At 41.0% G+C, this 19,852-nt stretch overlaps 2 protein-coding genes across 2 annotated transcripts; both read right to left on the bottom strand.

The window, feature by feature from the left end:
- Positions 1 to 410: 410 nt before the first annotated feature.
- LOC735937 (late cornified envelope protein 3E) lies at positions 411 to 1,536 on the bottom strand. The gene is made up of 2 exons (XM_003308474.4): positions 1,495 to 1,536; positions 411 to 986 (listed from the first exon to the last, which is right to left on the bottom strand). Exon 2 carries the CDS (start codon positions 963 to 965, stop codon positions 687 to 689), a length of 279 nt encoding a protein of 92 aa, XP_003308522.1. The 5' UTR covers positions 966 to 986; positions 1,495 to 1,536; the 3' UTR covers positions 411 to 686.
- A 12,597-nt stretch (positions 1,537 to 14,133) lies between these two features.
- Positions 14,134 to 15,269, bottom strand: LOC735629 (late cornified envelope protein 3D). Its single transcript, XM_001135124.4, has 2 exons — positions 15,222 to 15,269; positions 14,134 to 14,710 (listed from the first exon to the last, which is right to left on the bottom strand). Exon 2 carries the CDS (start codon positions 14,687 to 14,689, stop codon positions 14,411 to 14,413), a length of 279 nt encoding a protein of 92 aa, XP_001135124.2. The 5' UTR covers positions 14,690 to 14,710; positions 15,222 to 15,269; the 3' UTR covers positions 14,134 to 14,410.
- Positions 15,270 to 19,852: the final 4,583 nt, after the last annotated feature.

The following is a 19,852-nucleotide window of genomic DNA, read 5'->3' as shown; positions in this document are numbered from 1 at the left end:
CATTCTGCTTCTCTTCTGCCTATTTTCTGTTTTTTTTGCCTTTTGATTTCTGGTTTCTTAGTTAGCACCCCAGAAACAGCTCATCAAAACAAACTAGTGGTCTTCTGTCATACACTGGAAATTCCCCAATTGTATTAATGTCCTCTCAGATTTTACAGGAAAAGTCAATTTTTGCACTGATACCCTCTTTGAGTTTGAGGTTGAGTTTCAGGGCCTCAAACCAGCACAACCTGTATCGTTCTCTCCCTCCCACTACAACATAAAACTCTCCCCTTCCCTGCCATCAGTGGAGCGGGGTCGGATCCACTATGTTTTCCTGGTGCAGAGATAAGGTTTGGCTCCTGAGCTGGGTTGTACTGACCAAAGAGCTGAGGAGAGAGACTGTGAAATGCCCAGTGGGACGCTGGTGGTAATGAGGACAGGGAACTTTATCTTTTTTACGAGGTTGGGCACAAGCACTGCCAATCCTTGGCAGGTACAGGGGTAGGGGGACATATGACATCCTGTACATAAAACAAGAAGTGCCTTCTGGGGAGAGCTCAGATCCCCCACAGGAAAACCCCCAGCTCAGCCTGTGAAAGTCAGAAGAGAGTATATGGGAAGGCATGCGTCAGATGGGGCTGTTCCTGGCCTCCTGGGATTCTTGTTTCCTCCAAAGATCGCTGGTCTCAGCATCAGGATCTGGATCAGCAGCAGCCCCCAGAACCGTGGCAGCAGCCAGAGCCCCCGCCTTGCTGACCACTGCCCCTGTCACAGGAGTCGGACCTCTGGCGCCGGCATTGATGGTGGCGCCTGTGGTGGTTCAGGAAGCAGCCACCCTCGGAGCTAGGGCCACAGCCCCCAGAGCTTGGGGCACAGCCAGAGGAAGCTGGAGGCAGACACTGTACTGGGCTCTTTGGGGGACACTTGGGTGAGGGGCACTTGGGTGGGGGTTGGCACTGCTTCTGGTTCTGCTGGCAGGACATCTTGGCAGGAGTTGAGATGTCCTGGAGAAAACGAAGCCACTTCTTAGTTCAAAATCTACAGTCCAACGTCTCTAAGACCAGCTGCCTCCTGAGGCAAGAGCTGCAAGAGGGTGAGGGAAGCTGATGTGGAGCTGGTGGGACATGCCAGATACTTCTCACATTGCTCTCCACCCGGGACAGACTGCTGTGAGTCTAAGTGGGCACGTGTGTTTCTGTTTCTCCAAAGAACCCCTAGGGAATGCACCCTTTTGGGAAAAAGAATTCTGTAGAATGGATGTTACAGGAAATGTGCCTGCCTGAGTAGAAAGAGGATGGGAGGGAATTGTGAGCTCTGTGGCCTTTGCAGGTCATGGAATTGCTGTCAGTTCCTGCAGGGTCTCCCTCCTACCCCCTTCCCCCATTGCTGCCCTCTCACAGTCCTGTATCTGGGTCTTTGTTTCAAACCTCTCTGTTTCCATCTCTTCTGCTATGGCCTTAGCTTTCTGTTCTAACATCCCATATCAAGCCCTGTCCCCTGCTGAATACTTACCAGGTGCAGAGAGGCAGGAGAAGGCTGTTCCTGAGGAGACTGCGGAGGAGCCCAGGGCAGGAGTGCTTTTATCCTGTGCAGGGTGTGTGATGCACAGGCTGGCCATGCTGCTGCTTTCACAACCAGGGGAGGTGACAGCCAGGCACACCCTTGGGACTATCCATTCATCACCTTCCTGTGTACTCACCGAGATGCCTGACAAGAGGGAACCAGGAAGGTCTGACGCCTGTTTACCTTCATCTCATTCAGGCCTGCTGGGGGTTGCAATCCTACCTTCCTTGAAGAAATTGTTTTTATCACCACTCATTAGTAGTCACTCCTTATTCCACATTGCCCCTCTGGCAACCAGTAATCAATTTTTTGCCTGTATGGACTTGCCTCTTCTGGACACTTCATATAAATAGAATCATATAATATATGGCATTTTGCATTAGCTTCTTTCACTTAATATATTGTTTAAGATTTATCCATGCTGTAGCATGTGTCAGAACTCCATTCTTCTTTATGGTTGAATAATATTTCGCTTTATGAATTTAGCACGTTTTATTTAACCATTCATCAAGTGATGGACATTTGAGTTAGCTCCAATTTTTGGTTATTGTGAATAATGCAGCTACAAACTTAATCTTTATTATTTCCTTCCTCCTGCTTTATGTTTAGTTTCTTCTTTTTTTCAGTGTTTTAAGGCAGAAGGTTAGGTAATTGATTTGAGATTTTTCTTCTTCCTTAATGTAGGCATTTGCAGCCATGTATTTCCCTGTAAGCATTTCCTTTGCTGTATCCCATAATTTTTGGTATGTTGTATTTTTATTTTCATTCATCTCAAAGTATTTTCTAATTCTCCTTGTGATTTCTTTCTGAACTCATTGGTTGCTGAAGACATTTCTGAATTTTCCAGTTTTCCTTCTGTTATTGATTTCTAGTTTCATTCTCCTGTGGTTACGGATGATACTTTGTATGATTTCAGTGTTTTAAAATTTAATGACACTTCTTTTATGACCCAACAAATGGTCTACCCTGCAGAATGTTCCATGTGCAATTGAGAAAAATGTGTATTCTGCTATTGTGGTTGGAGTGTTCAACAAGATGTCTGTTAGATTTAATTGGTTTATAGTGTTGTTAAAGTCTTCAGTTTCTTTGTTGATTTTCTTCCTAGTTGTTCTTCCATTAATGAAAGTGGAGTATGAAAGCTTCAAGTATTATTGTTAAATTGTTTATGAGTTGTCTGTTTCTCCCTTCAATTTTGTTAGTCTTTGTTACATGTAATATGGGACTCCATTGTTAGGTGCATATATATGTATAATAATTATTTCTTTAATAGATATGGATCCTTTTGTCATTATAAAATGTCCTCTTTGTCTCTGCCATTAATTTCGTCTTAAAGTCTATTTCGTCCAGTATTGTATAGCCACTCCAGATCTCTTGATTACCATTGCACGGTGTATGTTTTTCTACCTTTTACTTTGAATCTATTTTGTCTTTGAGCCTAAAATGTGTGTCTTATAGATAGCATATAGTTAGTTCATGCTATTTTATCCATTTTGCCAGTCTTAGCCTTTTGATTGGGGTATTTAATCTATTCACAATTAATGTAATTACTATTAAGGTAGAATTTATGTCTACCATTTACTATTTATTTCCTATATATTTCATAACTTTCTTTGCCCCTCTTTTTCTTCACTATGGCTTTGTTTTTTATTGAACAGGCATTTTCTAGTATACCCTTTTAATTTCAATGTTATATATTTTAGTATATTTTTTGAGTTATTTTCTTAGTGGTTTCCTTGGGAGTTCTTATTAACATCTTAACTTACAGTGATTATAACTCAGATCAATACCAACTTAATTTTGATAGCACGCAAAGCTTTGCTCCTGTGTAGGTTTGTTCCCTCCCCCTTCTGTATACTGTTATTGTCATATAAATCATATCTTTACATTAGAAGGCCATCAATGCAGCTCTATAAGTATTTCTTTATGCAGTTGTCTTTCAGATCAAATTGGAGAAAAAAGACTTAAAAGCACAAAATGCATTTATACTGTCTTTTATATTTACCATGTAGTTAACTTTACAAATGCTCTTCGTTTCTTCATAAAAATTTCAAATACTCTCTAGTGTTATTTCATTTCAGACTGAATTAATCCTTTTAGTATTTTTTGTAGAGTAGGGTTTCTGGAAACAAATTTTCTCAATTTTTGTTTATCTGGGAATGTCTTAATTTTTGGAGAATAGTTTTGCTGGATATAGAACTCTTGGTTTACTTTTTTTTTTTCTTTAGCACTTTGAATGTGTTATCCAACTGGCTTCTGTCCTCCATGGTTTCTGATGAGAAACCAGCTGTTAATGTTATTATTAATTTTTTTTGTATTTGATGGGTCTTTTCTTTTTGCTGTTTTAAAAATTCTCTCTTTGTCTTTTGACATTTGTACTATGGTGTGTTTAGGTGTGGAGAGGTTTGACTATACCCTGCTAGGAGTTTGTTGATCTTCTTAGATGTGTAGATTAATATTTTTCATCAAACTTGATAAGTAATTAACTGTTATTCCTTTGAATATTCTTCCTGTCTTTTTATTTCTCTCATCTCCTCCTGGGATTCTTATTATAAACATGTTGGTGTGCTTGATGGTTACCCACAGGCCTCTGAAGGCTCTGTTAATTTTTATTCAATCTTATTTCTTTCTGTTCCTTGGGTTGGATAATCACAATTGACCTATCTTCAAGTCACTGATTTGTTCTTCTAGTTCAAACCTGCTGTTGAGCCCTTCTAGTCAATTTTAAATTTCAGTTATTATATTTGTCAAGCCTCAAATTTCTATTTGGTTGTTTTAAGAAATTCTTTTTAATTCTTTGTTGTTATTCTCTATTTGGCAAGACAACATTCTTATGTTTTCTTTTAATTCTTAAGATGTAGTTTATTTTAGTACTTTAAGCACATTTAAAATAGTTGATTTTTATCTTTGTCTAGTAAGCCCAATGTTTAAACTTCTTCAGGGACAGTCTCTCTTGACTACCTCCCTGGACCTTGCCCCTTGTGTAGGTCATACTTTCTTGTTTATTTGTAGCTTTCTTTCTTTTTTGGTTAATGATTGGACATTTAAAATGATATAAAATCCTGGAAATCAAATTTCCCAACCCTCTCTGGGGTTTGTTGCTGTTTGTTTTCACTGTCCATTTGCTTCATGACTTTCATGAACCAATTTTGTAAAATCTGTATTCTTTATTGTGTGTAGTCATTTAACTCTCTACTCAGTTAGCTTAGTAGACAGAGATTTCCTTAAATGCCTTGAGTTAATGTCTTTCAACCTTTGCTGAGGACCTCTGTGTGTATGTTGGGGCATGTTTTCAAGACTTCAGAAGACAGTTTACAAATCTGTCTTAGGTTTCATTTCCTGCTTGGATGGAACTTCAAGATCAGTCAAAGCTGAGATATTAGGGTCTTCCCAGGTCTTTTTTGCGCATGCACACACCCTGTAAGTCCACATAGTCTCCTAGATTTCCAGAAATGTGTCATAGATTTTTAAAACTCTCTATGAGAATCTCATTCCTCAGATTTTCCATCTAAGTTTTTGGTCAACTTCTGGTTTGCCCAACTATTATCACCATCACAGGCAGCTGTGATGCTAAACATTTTTTACTGATTGTTTTTGGCAAACACCCTGGGGTAAAAGCTGTTTTCTGTGAGAGAGTTCTGACTCAATTGGAATGAAAACAAGCTTGGCTAGTTGGGATTTCTAGGGGAAATGGGAATGGGATCTTCATTATGTGCCATATAGTCAGATAATGACATTTCTCTAGGGATGGGGTTTTTGGATAGTTTCAGATATGTTCTGTTACCTCCATGTGCTACTAGCATTTTAGATTTCAAGACTATGATGGCACTGGGAACAGGGAGATGATAATAGGGCAAGTTAAAATGTCACAAAGCTCACTGCTCTTACCCATATTCAACTGCTTTTCTTAAGTGAACACTCTAATATTTTTGCAAGCCTTTGGTAAATCTCCAGAGTTTTGCAAAAGTTGATTTTCACAATTTTTCATTTTCAAGGTGCTTTTAATGGAAGAGCAGATTTTTGGAGATCCTTGCTCAATCATTCCCAACCTTGTCTTCTTAAGTGAAAACATGAGTCCCTAGTTTGTCATCTGGGTCACAAACTTCACACCCAATAAGCATTATTATTTTGAGATATACAGCTCTTCTCATCACCACAGGGATGCTTCCATATAATATCCAGGTCATATATGAGAAAGTAAGATTAAGCTTTTCCTCTTTTATTGAGATTTGACAAAAATAACTGCCAACTTGTAAACAATAGGCACAAATAACTCTCCACCTTATAAAGAGGTTGGAAGGAGCCCTGAGATGCTATCACTCTTCTCTTGTTATAGTGATGAGAAGTTTTCAAAACTGGATAGAATGCTGTGGATTTTCCCCTTACATTTCACATGGGGAAGCAACAGGTTATTACTCTTACCCTCCACTAGAGGAAAAGTCATAGAAATTTCAAGGGGACAAATTGTAGAACTTATCAATGCCTAAAAAACAGAAAGACTTGGCCAGGAGCAGTGGCTCATGCCTGTAATCTCAACACTTTGGGAGGTGAAGGTGGGTGGATCACTTGAGGTCAGGAGTTCAAGACCAGCCTTGCCAACGTGGTGAAACCCCATCTATACTAAAAATACAAAAATAGCTGGGTGTGTTGGCTGGTGCCTGTAATCCCAACTACCCAGGAGGCTGAGGCAGGAGAATCGCTTGAACCAGGGAGACGGAGTTTGCAGTGAGATGAGATTGCGCCACTGCACTCCAGCCTGGGTGGCAGAGCAAGATTCCATCTCAAAACAAAACAAAACAAAACAAAACAATAAAACACACACACACACACACACACAACCCAGGAAGACTAAAATTTCAGGTCTCAGTGTCATCATTGGACTTGCTGAACAGTTCTCTGGCTATTCTGGAGACTGAAAAATAATTGGAAAGGGAAAATGGAAAGGAGAATGGGGAAAAGAGAAGCAGCCAGTCCCTTACTGCTTGACATGGCCAGAGTTCATGAGTTTCCCTGAGCCAGTGGACAGTTTGGAGGGCAGCTAGGCATAGCTGTACTGCCACAGTCCTGCTGGGAATGTGGCTATCAAGGCAAGAGGCCTGTACCAATGGGGCTAAGAGTGTAGGGGAGTGTCAAAAGAGGCCAAATTTTTCACATCAGGTCACTGTGCTAAAGGTTCCTTAAAGAAATCAGTCATTTATCTGGTAAGAGAGCCCTCATGGGTCAGCACAGAGAGGATGCAGCCACTGAGAGACACTAGCAGTACCAGCCAAATATGAGATATTTGCTTTGTCCCCCCTTTTCTCATTCTGGCCTCAAAACAGTGCAGAATAAAGGGAACCCACAGGGGAGAGGAGGAGGTGGACAATAAATGATGGAGCTAACCATGTCTCTTTTCCACACACTAGATGCCTGTTTTCCACACAGTCCTTTAGGAGACAGTTGGGCTGTGCTGGGTTGGAGAGGGAGGAGTTAATATTCTTATTCTGAGTTATATCCAACTGGACAGGATAGGATGCTTCCTGAATACCTGAAAAATGATTAGAAAGGCCTGAAACACACTTGAGATATTATCAAAGTAGAGTCAGTATAACATAGTAGAAGACAGAGACTGGAGGAAAAATAAGTCACTATTTGTATCTGACACTGAGTTCAGACTACTTAATAAACTTCAGAGGCCCTTGGAAGATTTTCCTGCCAAGGATCTCTCTTGGTTCTTCCTCTCTTTCCAATATCAGTCAATAAATAAATCAATACTCAATTTCATAAATTGCATAATATTTTTAAAACTGCATTTAGGAAAACATTCCTTCTTGGAGCTAATTATCACTGTAAAATCAGGGCTTTGTGGTGAAAAATGTGAAAGACTTCAGATGTCAACAATGAAAAGTTTTGTCTCCAAACTCCATGTCACCCTCAAACCCTTCAGTTTCTGTGAGCTATCTTGGGTTGTCTGTGACATGATCTTTCTTTACTCTTGAGCTGGGCTCCAATTTTCAGTACAGGTCATGGTGGGCCTGGAGTGCTGAGGAATGGGTCAGACCTCCGATCATCCAGGGGGCTTTGAGTTGCTAAGAGTGGTGTAGGGAAGGCAGATAAAGTTGAAGAAAGTTTTGTTATTTCAGAAAGTCACATATAGAAAGAGGAGATGGGGGCGGGGGAGGTAGGGAGAAGATGGATGCCAGGAGATCAGGGAGGTGGAATTTCTGGAGAGAAAAGAGAATCCTCTACCTCAGAAGTTCTCAGCTTTGGCTGCACATTGGCATCATCTCGGAGGGTTTTTTAAAAATACAAAACTCTGAGTTTCATCCCTCAAGACGCTGGTTGGCTTGGGCTAGGCATCAGGGTTTTAGTATCTCCCAGGTGATTCTGATGCACAGTCAGGTTTGAGAGGATCAGATCACATGAGGTGGAAGAGAAAGAATTGGAGGTTGGAGAATGAGATCACCTGTGGGCTTACGTGCATACGTACCTATTGTCCACAAAACAAACAAAAAATTCTTTGGCTACAGTACTAGTCTCTGGCTGGTCAGGAACTGGCTGATTTCTCTAGTCTCAACTTCTACTATCCTCTTCTACTTCTTTACCTGTCTTTGTCACACCAAGGGGTCTGAGGCTTCTGCCTGGGCCTGAGCTGGGGGGCACCTTAGTGACTGAAGCTTGGTGCTCAGGGAGTGTCTGTCTGAACACCTTGAGGAAAGAGGCAGATGTCTCAGGAAGTTCTAGTTCATAGACTGTCTGGACAGGATCTTGTTACCAGGTTCTATGTTGCTTGCTTATAGGCTGCAGGGTCCTGGTAGTAGGCGGGGGGCGGGAGGTGTGGGGGAGGAAAGAGTAAGTTTTTCTAAGAGGAGGATCTGGGATGCCCCAAGACTGTCCGGGTACCTATTTCTTAAGTTTGTTTTTGGTGTGTTTTCTTCTCTTTCTCCCATCCTCTTTTGCTCTCCCCCTCTCTTTACATTCCTTCTTTACTTTCTTCTATTCTCTAAAAAATGAACAGATATTACACAGTGGGCATGGTGATAGATGTGCAATCCATTGGATGGTGGACACACCTAATTATAAATAAATGAGATGTGGTTCTGGTTGAGTAGCTCACCGTGTAGCAGGGCAGACAGGTGATCAAATGACTATGACCCAAGATGATGAAAGCTACATAAAACATGTGTTGAGTTCTGAGGCTTATGCAAGAGCTTTTGGCTATCAGTCTCCTGTCTCCTCAGTGTGCCCAGAGGTTGTCATTTGGTATCACTTGAGAGTAGTTGAGGTGAGGTCAGCAGCCTATAGGAGCTGAAGATGGGCATGGAGCAGGAACAAAGGGATAAGGAGTCTGACCTCCCCTTGCAGTTTATGGTCAGAGAGACACAGAGAAACTCATGAAACCTAGGAGGCAGAGGTGTCCCTGCAGAGAGAAGGGGGATGGACAAAATTCCTGTCTGAGGACAGAATGTGGTGGATAGAAGCGGCCAGAATAATAGGTTCATTAAGAACATAGGTTGGGGAGTCAGATATTTCGGGCTTTGTTTTCTTATTTCTTCAGGTGATAGTTGTCATAAGGTAAAGGTGTTTGAAGAGAGAAAAAACTACAATGGAATGAAAGCACAGTGGACCACGGATGTTAGAGCTGCAACCAGAGATGGAGATAAGAAACTAACCTACATCTGATGAACGATGTGTCAGTAAGCCACTCACTTTGTAAGTTTCTGAGTTGCAGACATGGGTCAGAGAAGAAGGTGATTCACCCAGGCTGGGATATTCAGGGAGAATTTATCTGAAAGGTAAATTATAATTAATTGAAGGTGAATAATTATAGATACATTTTGTAGTGTTATTATGTATACCTGATGTAATGCAATTGATGTGTGACTAATGCCTGTAAAAACTGCATTTGAATCAGCTCTGTAGAATTTTCCTATTGCATTTTATTATAACAATAAAGATGCATTTTCTTCTGAAATATAAGCATACTCAAGAATAAGACAAATCTTTTATATCACACAGGTAATTAACAATATGTATTTTTTTCAGACAAATACACCAGTGGTTCAGAATAGAAAGCCAAAAAATAAGGCCACACACCTACAACCATCTGGTATCCAACAAAGCTGACAAAAACAAGCAATGGAGAGAAGACTCCTAGTCAATACATGGTGCTAGGATAACTGGTTAGCCATATGCAGAAGATTGAAACTAGACTCCTTCCTTACACCATATACAAAAATCAACTTAAGATGGATCAAAGACTTAAATGTAAAACCCAAAATTATAAAAACCCTGGAAGACGACTGAGGCAATACCATTCCAGACATAGGAATGGACAAAGATTTTATGACAAAGACACCAAAATCAATTGCAAAAATTGACAAATGGGATCTAATTAAACTAAAGAGCTTCTGCACAGCAAAATAAACTATCAATACAGTAAACAGACAACCTATAGGAAGGGAGAAAATATTTGCAAACTATGCATCTGACAAAAGTCTAATATCCAGCATCTATAAGGAACTTAAGCAAATCTACAAGAAAAAAAAAACAAACAAACAACCCAATTAAAAAGCAAGCAAAGGACATGAACAGACACTTTTCAAAAGAAGAGGTGCATGCAGTCAATAAGCATATTTTTAAAAAGCCCAACATCCCATGGATCATTAGAGAAATTCATATCAAAACCGCAATAAGGTATCATCTCAAACCAGTCAGAATGGCTGTCGTTAAAAAGTCAAAAAATAGCAGGTGTTGTAAGGTTGCAGAGGAAAAGGAATGCTTATACATTGTTGACGTGAGTGTAAATTAGTTCAACTGCTGTTGGAGACAGTGTGGCTATTCCTAAAAGACCTAAGGACCGAAATACCATTCAACACAGCAATCCGTTACTGGGTATATGCCCAAAATAATATAAATCGTTCTCTCATAAAGACACATGCACACATATGTTTATTGCAGCACTACTCACAATAGCAAAAACATGGAATCAACCTAAATGCTCATCAAAGAGAGACTGGATAAAGAAAATGTGATACAGGTATACCATAGAATACTATGCAGCCATAAAAAGAGTGAGATCATGTCCTTTGCAGGAACATAGATGGAGCTGGAGGCCATTATCTTTAGCAAAGTAAGACAAGAAAAGAAAACCAAACACTGCATGTAGTCATTTGTAAGTGGGAGGTAAATAATGAGAACACATGGACACATAGAGAGGACAACAGACACAGGGACGTACCAGAGGGTGGGGAATAGAAGGAGTGAGAGGACCAGGGAAAATGACTAATGGGTACTAGGCTTAATACCTGGGTGACAAAATAATCTGTACAACAAATCCCCATGACATAAGTTTACCTGTATAACAAACCCGCACATGTACCCCTGAACTTCAAATAAAAGTTAAATAAAAATGCACGGCTTTTGAGAAAACATTATTAGTACAGTAAATGTGTCTGTTTATCCTACTACAGGAAAGCCTATAGCTGTGGCTACCCACTTTGAGATAAGGTCTAACAGGAGGAAAATGAGAGTACCTTCATACTACTGGTGCAAACATTATTTTTTCCACTGGCAATGGTCTGAGAACATAGGCCTTCTAGTGCACTAATATTCTTCCCATCACCACTAGCAACTCATCCCTTATTCTTACTTGATTGCTGCCTGTGGTATAAAAGTAAGGTGTTACTACATGAGCTTTTTGCCGTAGCAAAGCCAGTATATTTAATCATCAATGTTGTTCTCAGGCTAGTGTCTTTCATTGTGTTTATCAAAGCTACAATGCTGCCTCCTCAATCCAGAGATATGGGAAACCAACTGGATAGAGGGGTGTTGATACCTTACTTTGCTGTTTTACAAGCAAATCAGAGGACTGTTTTGAATGGACCCACTAGATTGGAAGTTCCCTGAGAACATCTTATTTTTTCATTTTCTCTAATGTATCTCCAGTATCTATAGTGGTGTCCGTATATAATAAATGTTTAATAAATAGTTTTTAAATAATGAATGATTAATTATTAATTATTGAATCCTAGGCTGGGTTGAGGTGGTCTTTATTAGTGACCTGTTGGGGTCCACTTTTAGGGGCAGCATCATGAACTGCATAACATCTATCTTTGACTGTCTTGGTATTGCAGGTTCAAACTTCATAAGTTGGTCCAACTCCTATTTCTTCTCCCTCCTGAGTGGACTCACAGTGGGTGTAAGAATTGGCGGACAATTTGACATCAAGAGCTTGACCTTGGTAGGTGCTTGGAGCCTCCAGTCCTCTTTCCATAGACTTTGATGGCAGGCTTTATTTCTTCAAAGGCTGGATATTTTCTCTTTCAGGTGATATGCAGTTAGGAATTTGTCTCATGAATTCTAGTCCTGCTCTAAACAGTGGTCCTCAGTTTCTGGACTAGTGGAGTGGTTCTGGCTAGATCTGTGGGCTCCTTGGTGTGGGGTCCATGTGGCAAGGCCTCACACACAGGGTAGCAACTCCAATCTCCCAGCCAACCTTATGCATTCTCAATATTTTTGAGACATATTTGAATCATGACTTGACACTGTTTCTGTCCCATGGTGGAGCGCTACCCAAGAATGTCTCCGGTTTTGAGTAACAAGCAGCTTGTGGTGATGAATCAAACAGGACGGCTGTGGTTCCTACTTTCAGCAATTGTGCTGAGCTGGAGAGTAATCAGAACTGGTTAGAGTATTTCTCACATCAGACTCCTTGAGAGCCCTTTTCTTTACTAAATTTCAGAGATTTTAGAAATCCTGAGTTCTTAGACTTTGCAGTAAAAATAAATAGGCAGTTTGACATTTTCAAAAGGATATTTTTGATTCAATAAACTCCTAATGTGCTATCTATATTTATTTATTTTTGCTTGTTGTACCCAGCTCCACACAGAGTTCTCCCACATTTTCAATTTGTAATTTAATTCATGTCCTGTGGTGTTCCTTTGGCTTATTCTAAGAACTATATGAATGGCTTTGATGAACTGTTTCTCTACGCTAGTATTTCAACAATCTGGCAGACAGACAGACTCATCTCTAAGGAGGTAATTCAGCCTAGAGGGCGGTTAAGTATCACACATCCAAAACATGACAGAGAAAAATTTTTAAAAAGTTTTATTGAAGTTATGAGTCACATAGTTGGGCTCTTAGCTCTGTAGATTTAAAAAAATCAAACAAAAATAAAAACAAAACACAAAGTTAAACAGGACAAAATAAATGTAAAGTAGAAAATACTAATTGTTTCTAAAGATCTCTTGAAAAGTCTCCAGGGAGGGACAAGTGGCATCAGCCAGGATCACGGACTTACTGGCTGGGTCCTGTGCAGAACTGTTGGACCCACAATTTCCCTGTTTGTAAAATATAGTTATTAAGAGCACCTGGCTTATCGAGTTAGAAAATTAAATGAGTTCATAGTAGTCACTTAGGGTTTTCTAGCACCTAATAAGCAAATAAGTTTTTGATCTTACAATTATTCTAATTTATAAGCCTAGCAATACTTCTCATTTTCTCTCTTCCTTTATCTTAATGGTCTCGGTCCACACCTTCCACATTACTACATTCCCTAAGCTCTCAGCTCCATTTCTCCCCTGACCCAGGACTTCTTAAGCTTTAATTAATTCTACTCCCTCCACCTTCTCTCTCTGAAAATTTAATTGTGTATGTGGAGTTATCTGTTTTTCCTGAGACCAGCTTTTTCTTTTTTCTTTTCTTTTCTTTCTTTTCTTTTTGAGATGGAGTTTCACTCTTGTTGCCCAGGCTGGAGTGCAGTGGCACAACAGGCTCACTGCAACCTCTGCCTCCCAGGTTCAAGCAATTCTCCTGCCTCAGCCTCCTGAGTAGCTGGGATTACAGGCATCTGCCACTATGCCAAGCTATTTTTTTTTTTTTGTATTTTTAGTAGAGACTAATCATATAACGTGGTTTCATCATGTTGGTCAGGCAGTCTCAAACTCCTGACCTCAGGTAATTCACTTGCCTCAGCCTCCCAAAGTGCTGGGATTACAGACAGCCGAGGCCATTTTTTTCTTTACCCGTCTTTTAATTTTAGTCTAAAGGTTTTCAGCCTTGCAATTATTGGACTTTTTGGGGCAGATAATTCTCCACTGTGGGGCTGTTCTATGCTTAGTAGGAGGCTTAGCTGCATCCCTGGCCTCTGCCCACTAGATGCCAGAAATTCTCTTTCTACCTCTAAGTTTTGACAACAAAAAATGTCCCTTGGAGAGTCAAAGTTACCCCTTTAGAAGAAATGCTAATTCTGCCTATTTTTTTGATAATTGCCTGCTACATCTTCACTGTTTTGTAATAGAGATGTCAGAAACATCTAGTAGCTAGCTCCTCCTACGACTGGGGAGTCGATCATGAGAGGACAATCACATTTTAGTCATTCTTTTCTGACAGTTAGAGGCCTCACTACAATCCCTCTCATCACATCCTGTCTCCCACTGCCTCACAATTCCAGCAGAAAAAGACTCGACAGATTCCTGAATTTTGCAGACCTCGAGCTAGAATTCTGCATCTTCCCTGTGGTGGTGCTGGATGTCAGGGGCAGACAGGAGGGCACACTTCCAGCCCTACCTAGGGAGAGACAGAGTGAAATGCCAAGGGAGACACCGGTGGTAATGAGGACAAGGAGCTTTATTTTTTGATGAGGTCAGGCACAAGCACTGCCAATCCTTCACAGGTACAGGGGTAAGGGAACATGTGACATCCTGGACATCAGACAGGAAGTGCCTTCTGGGGAGAGCTCAGACCTTCCACAGGAAAACCCCCAGCTCAGCCTGTGAAAGCCAGAAGAGGGTATCTGGGAACTCATGCATCAAGATGGGGTTTTCCTGGGCCCTTGGGATTCTTGTTTCCTCCAAAATCACTTGTCTCAGCATCAGGATCCAGGTCAGCAGCAACCTCCAGAGCCATGGCCGCAGCCAGAGCCCCCGCCTTGCTGACCACTGCCCCTGTCACAGGAGTTGGACCTCTGGCGCCGGCATCGGTGGTGGCGCCTGTGGTGGTTCAGGAAGCAGCCGCCCTCAGAGCTGGGGCCACAGCCCCCAGAGCTTGGGGCACAGCCAGAGGAAGCTGGAGGCAGACACTGTACTGGGCTCTTTGGGGGACACTTGGGTGAGGGGCACTTGGGTGGGGGTTGGCACTGCTGCTGGTTCTGCTGGCAGGACATCTTGGCAGGAGTTGAGTTGTCCTGGACAAAACAAAGCCATTTGTTAGTCCAAAATCTACAGTCCAATGTCTCTAAGACCAGCTGCCTCCTGAGGCAAGAGCTGCAGGAAGGTGAGGGAAGCTGATGTGGAGTTGGTGGGACATGCCAGATGCCTCTCACTTTGTTCTCCACCAGGGACAGATTGCTGTGAGTCTAAGTGGGCATCCATGTTTCTGTTTCTCCAAAGAGCGTCTAGGAATGTACCCTTTTGACAAAAGGCATTCTGGAGAATGGAGATCATAGGAAACATGTGCCAGCCTGAGTAGAAAGAGGATGGGAAGGAATCATAAGCTTCTGTGGCCTTTGCAGGTCATGGAATTGCTGTCAGTTCCTGCAGGGTCTCCCTCCTGGCCCCAGTTCCCACATTGGTACCCTCTCTGCCATCCTCTCTCCGGGCTTTTGTTTCAGATCTCTCCATTTCCCTCTCCTGCTATGACCTTAGTTTTCTGTTCCAACATCCCAAGTTGAGTCCCATCCCCTGCTGGACACTCACCAGGTGCAGTGGAGGCAGGAGAAGGCTGTTCCTGAGGAGACTGTGGATGAGGAGCCCAGGGCAGGAGTGCTTTTATCTTGTGCACGGTGTGTGATGCACAGCCTGGGCATGCTGCTGCTTTCACAACCAGGGGAGGTGACAACAAGGCACACGCCCAAGACTAGGTTTGTAGCTTGGGCACTTCCATAATATCCAACCAATGACATTGAACCTGGAAGCAGGATCACTGTCCACATACCTCTTACCTGGGAGGCTACCACTGCTTCCTTTCTTCCTCCCTTCTTCCTTGTTTCAACTCACGTGCTGTGGAGCAGAGTCTGTCCTTTACAATTTCCTGGGAATTAGTATGACATAATTCTTTCTTGAGTCATGACTGGAGAAATAATAGTCATTTCAACAAATAGAGCTGAAATAATTGGACATCCATATGTAAAAGAAATCATACCTAATGCTAGATATAAAAATTAATAGATCATAATTTAAAAAATTAAACTATGAAACTTCTACAATAAAACATAATAAATCTTTGTGACTTTGGGTTATGCAAAATTTTTCAGATATGCCAAAAAGGTACAATTCAAAAAGAAATATAGGACTTCATCAAAATTAAAAACTTCTGCTTTTCAAAAGGCACTGCTAGGCAAATGCAAAGAAAATTCACAGACTTGGAGACAATATTGTAAAACACATATCTTACCAAGGACTTGGTTCAAGAATTTTTTTTTTATTTTTATTTTTTGAGACGGTGTCTTGCTCTGTCGTCCAGACTGAAGTGCAGTGGCGTGATCTCGGCTCACTGCAAGCTCTGCCTCCCGGGTTCTCGCCATTCTCCCCCCTCAGCCTCCCAAGTAGCTGGGTCTACAGGCGCCTGCCACCACACCCAGCTAATTTTTTTGTATTTTTAGTAGAGATGGGGTTTCACTGTGTTAGCCAGGATGGTCTCTATCTCCTAACCTGTGATCCACCCGCCTCGGCCTCCCAAAGTGGTGGGATTACAGAGCCACCGTGCCCGGCCAGTGTTTTTTAAATTCTCAAAAATAGGTAATAAGACAGAAAATATGGGCAAAGTATTTGAAGAGTCATTTTAACAAAGAAGATATATGGGTGGCAGTTAAGCACATGAAAAGATACTCAACCTAATTAGTCATTAGAGAAATGCAATTTAAAAGCAAAGTGAGATACCACTCTATACACATTGGAATGGCTAAAATGAAATAAATGACAATATCAAGTAATATGAGGGATGAAGAACAACAAGAAGCCCAAGTCATTGCTGGTAGAAATGCAAAATTACATTAGTTGGCAGTCTATCAAAAAAATTAAACATACAACTTACAATTTGCCCCAGAAATCCTATTCTTAGATATTTAGCCAAAAGAAATATAGTTGTATGTTCACAGAAAAACCTGTAGCCCAACATTTATAGTGGCTTTATTCATAACTGCCCTGAATTTGAAGAACCCCACATGCTCTTCAACTGATGAATAGAGTTTTTAAAATGGTATATTTATGCAATGGAAGGCTACTTATCAATAAAAAAGGAATCAACTACTGATATATAAAACAACAGGGATGAATCTCAAATGCAAAAGAAGTCAGACTTTACATACTACATATTATATAATTTTAATTATAGGGCATTCTGGAAAAGGCAAAATTATAAGAACTGAAAATAGGTCAGTGGTTGCCAAGGGCTGGTATGAGGGAGAGGCTGATTTAATAAGCACATGAGGGAATATTTTGAGGTGATAGAACTGTTGTATGTCTTAGTTGTTGTGGGGTTTACCGGACTATATATGTTAGTTAAAGCTCATAGAATTGGATAATTAAATGAATGATATTTTGGTATACAAAATCTCAAGAAATGAAACTTAAAATAGAAAAAATAATTAAAATAACAATTTTTAGAAATAAAAAGTAATGAAATATACCAAAAGGGAAGCAAAGAATGATGAATACAAGATTTAGGATCATGGTTATATTAGATGGGACAGGCAGGGACATGGGTGAAGGCTGAATTACACAGGTGCATATAATTTACTATCAAAGTTATCATTTTCGCTTGGATGGTGAATTTTTGTGTGTTTGTTATTTAAATAATAGACAAACAGGTAGGCACATTAATTAAGAAGGCCAAGCATGGATGAATTGTGAGCATATAATATGAACAGAGGGTATTTGTTAATCTAATTTTGTGCTTCTGAAATCCAATAGTAAGAAAATTAAATGACATAAACTCCATGACAACTTGGACAACTTCCCAAGTTTCCATTGTTGGCTTGCTCATCTCATCTTCCCCAAGAATGACTCAGCTGCTTTTCACAGCATCAGTCATATATTGCAAAGGAGAAGGGTTGATCCTTGGTTGGTTGTTTGTCCACTCATTTATTACTAATATGACTTCTCAGAAGATTCACCCTGGAACTAGACCTCAGATAAAGCACCTCCTGGCCCAGAGTCAACATGCTTGTTATTAGGTCATAACATCCTCATTTTGAGCCAGTCAAGTAAATTTCTTCTTCATTATCCCAGGTCCTCAGGATGTCAGGGATACTAAGAAGTTCTCACAGTGCAGAACATTTGGAGCTGCTCCATGCTCTGAGAGAAGTAACTGGGCTGTGGACTGTGTTCTGAGAAGAACAAGTGGTTGGAGATTTCATAAGAGATGTGTGAGATTAAGGAGTTCCATCCCAAGAAGAAAAAGAATGTCTCCAAATCAGGATATGGAGACAGAAACTCAGAAAGGGACCCAGTGGTGGAGCTAAGAAAAAGCCAGCTACAAGTCAGCTTTCAATTCATGAGGAAAGGTGGACCCTCCTGCTGACAAGTTCTGAAATGCTTTGAGTCACACTGACAGGCGGACATGTGTTATACTCAAAATGAAGTCTTACAGCAATTCAAAGTTGTACATCATTAGGAGTAAATACGGACTCTGTACTTATTTCTGGACAACGACTGTACATGGAAAAGTAATTATTCACTTCTGAAGCTAGGTTTGAACTCCAAGACAAAGACAGTTCTCTCACCCACACTATAATGCCTACATTTTGCCTTTGGGCTCAGTCATCACAGATATAAATACCATATTTGTGTAGTGTCTATCTTCTCTGCTAGGTTGTAAGATCCCTGAAGAAAGTAAATGTGCCCCTTATTCAGTGCTGAAACCCAAGCTGAGCAAGCCACTTACTGGCCTTAGCAGATATTCAGCTTGTGTTTCTCAAATAAAGGATGATGAGAGTCAATTCCAGCATGTAAGATTGGTGATGGCATGTCGGAAAGAGAGAGGCTCAGATCAAACTTTGGGCTTGAGAAGAAAAGTTATAGAGTGATGTCTCCAGTGAGGGTTGCAGATCAGGGGTCAGGGTAGACCCAACAGGGCGTCTAGGATTCTCTGGGAGCACCCTCTCACTCCTCTCACTCAGGCTGCCCCATTCCTGTTCTCTAGGTTTTAGGTCTGACACCACTGGCATTTTTTCCGATATTTTTTTTCCACTCTCTTGGTTCCTTTTCAGCCTCACCATCTAGTTTGACCTAAAAAAGCACATTGCACCTGTTATGGGACAGTCACTAGAAGAGCTAATGGCTGCTCTCAGTGCAGCAGTTAAGCCGAAAATGCAAATACACCTAGAAACCCGGAAGGGAATGAGGATCTTATGTTGAAGACCGAGAGGACTTTTGTACATGGGGTGAGATAAGGGTCCAGTTTCATTCTTCTGCATGTGAATATCTAGTTTTCCCCAAACCATTTATTTAAGAAACTATCCTTTTTCCATTGTGTGTTCTTGGCACCTTTGTCAAAGATCAGTTAACAGGAAGTGTGTGTGTGGGTTAATTTATGGGCTCTCTAGCTCTCTATTCTGTTCCATTGATCTATGTGTCTGTCTTTTTTTTTCATGCTGTTTTGATTACTGGAGCTTTGTAGTACATTTGAAATCAAGTGGTGTATTACGTCCAGCTTTGTTCTTTTGTCCTTAAGATTGCTTTGGCTATTCAGGGTATTTTGTAGTTCCACATGAATTTTAGGATTTAAAAAAAATTCTATTTTATTTTTCAAGATGGTATATTGGAGGCTTTAGCATGACTCTTCCACTTGGAAATAGCAAAATAATGCATAAAGATCAAAATTATGGCTTTAATTCAAGAATGAAAATGGGAATTCACTGGAAAGCAAAAGACACCACAGTTCCTAAGGAGGCGAAAATGGGCAAACAACCCTTGTTATAGAGTCCAGCTGAAAAGTGAGTGAAGCCCCAATATGTGAGAGGGGCACACATTATGACTTAGCTTTCTAATGGGGATCCATGCAACCCAGGCCAAAGGAGAGCATCATATTTCTCCCATGCCCTGGAGCTAGCTTGAGAAGAGGTTGGGAGACACTGAGAGGGAAAGACACTGGGAAAAGCTGCGGATATTTTCCCGAACCCAGTACTGAAAGCAGGATGCCATTTTTAATCCAGGCACATACAAAGTCAGCCATTCTCTGATGACTTGGCAGTATGGCTGTGCAGGCATTTTAGTCTTGGGCCAGAGATTGGAGCACTTACCCTGGAGTAGGGTAGGGGTCTCTACAGCCAGAATCTAATGGCAAGTGTGGAAAGTGCCCCACAAGTAGGTGCTGGAACTGTGTTCTC

This window comes from Pan troglodytes, chromosome 1 (assembly GCF_028858775.2).
Source record: "Pan troglodytes isolate AG18354 chromosome 1, NHGRI_mPanTro3-v2.0_pri, whole genome shotgun sequence".
Taxonomy (NCBI): Eukaryota; Metazoa; Chordata; class Mammalia; order Primates; family Hominidae; genus Pan; species Pan troglodytes.
The sequence above is the reverse complement of the archived record's forward strand: the minus strand, read 5'-3'. Positions and strand labels throughout refer to the sequence as shown.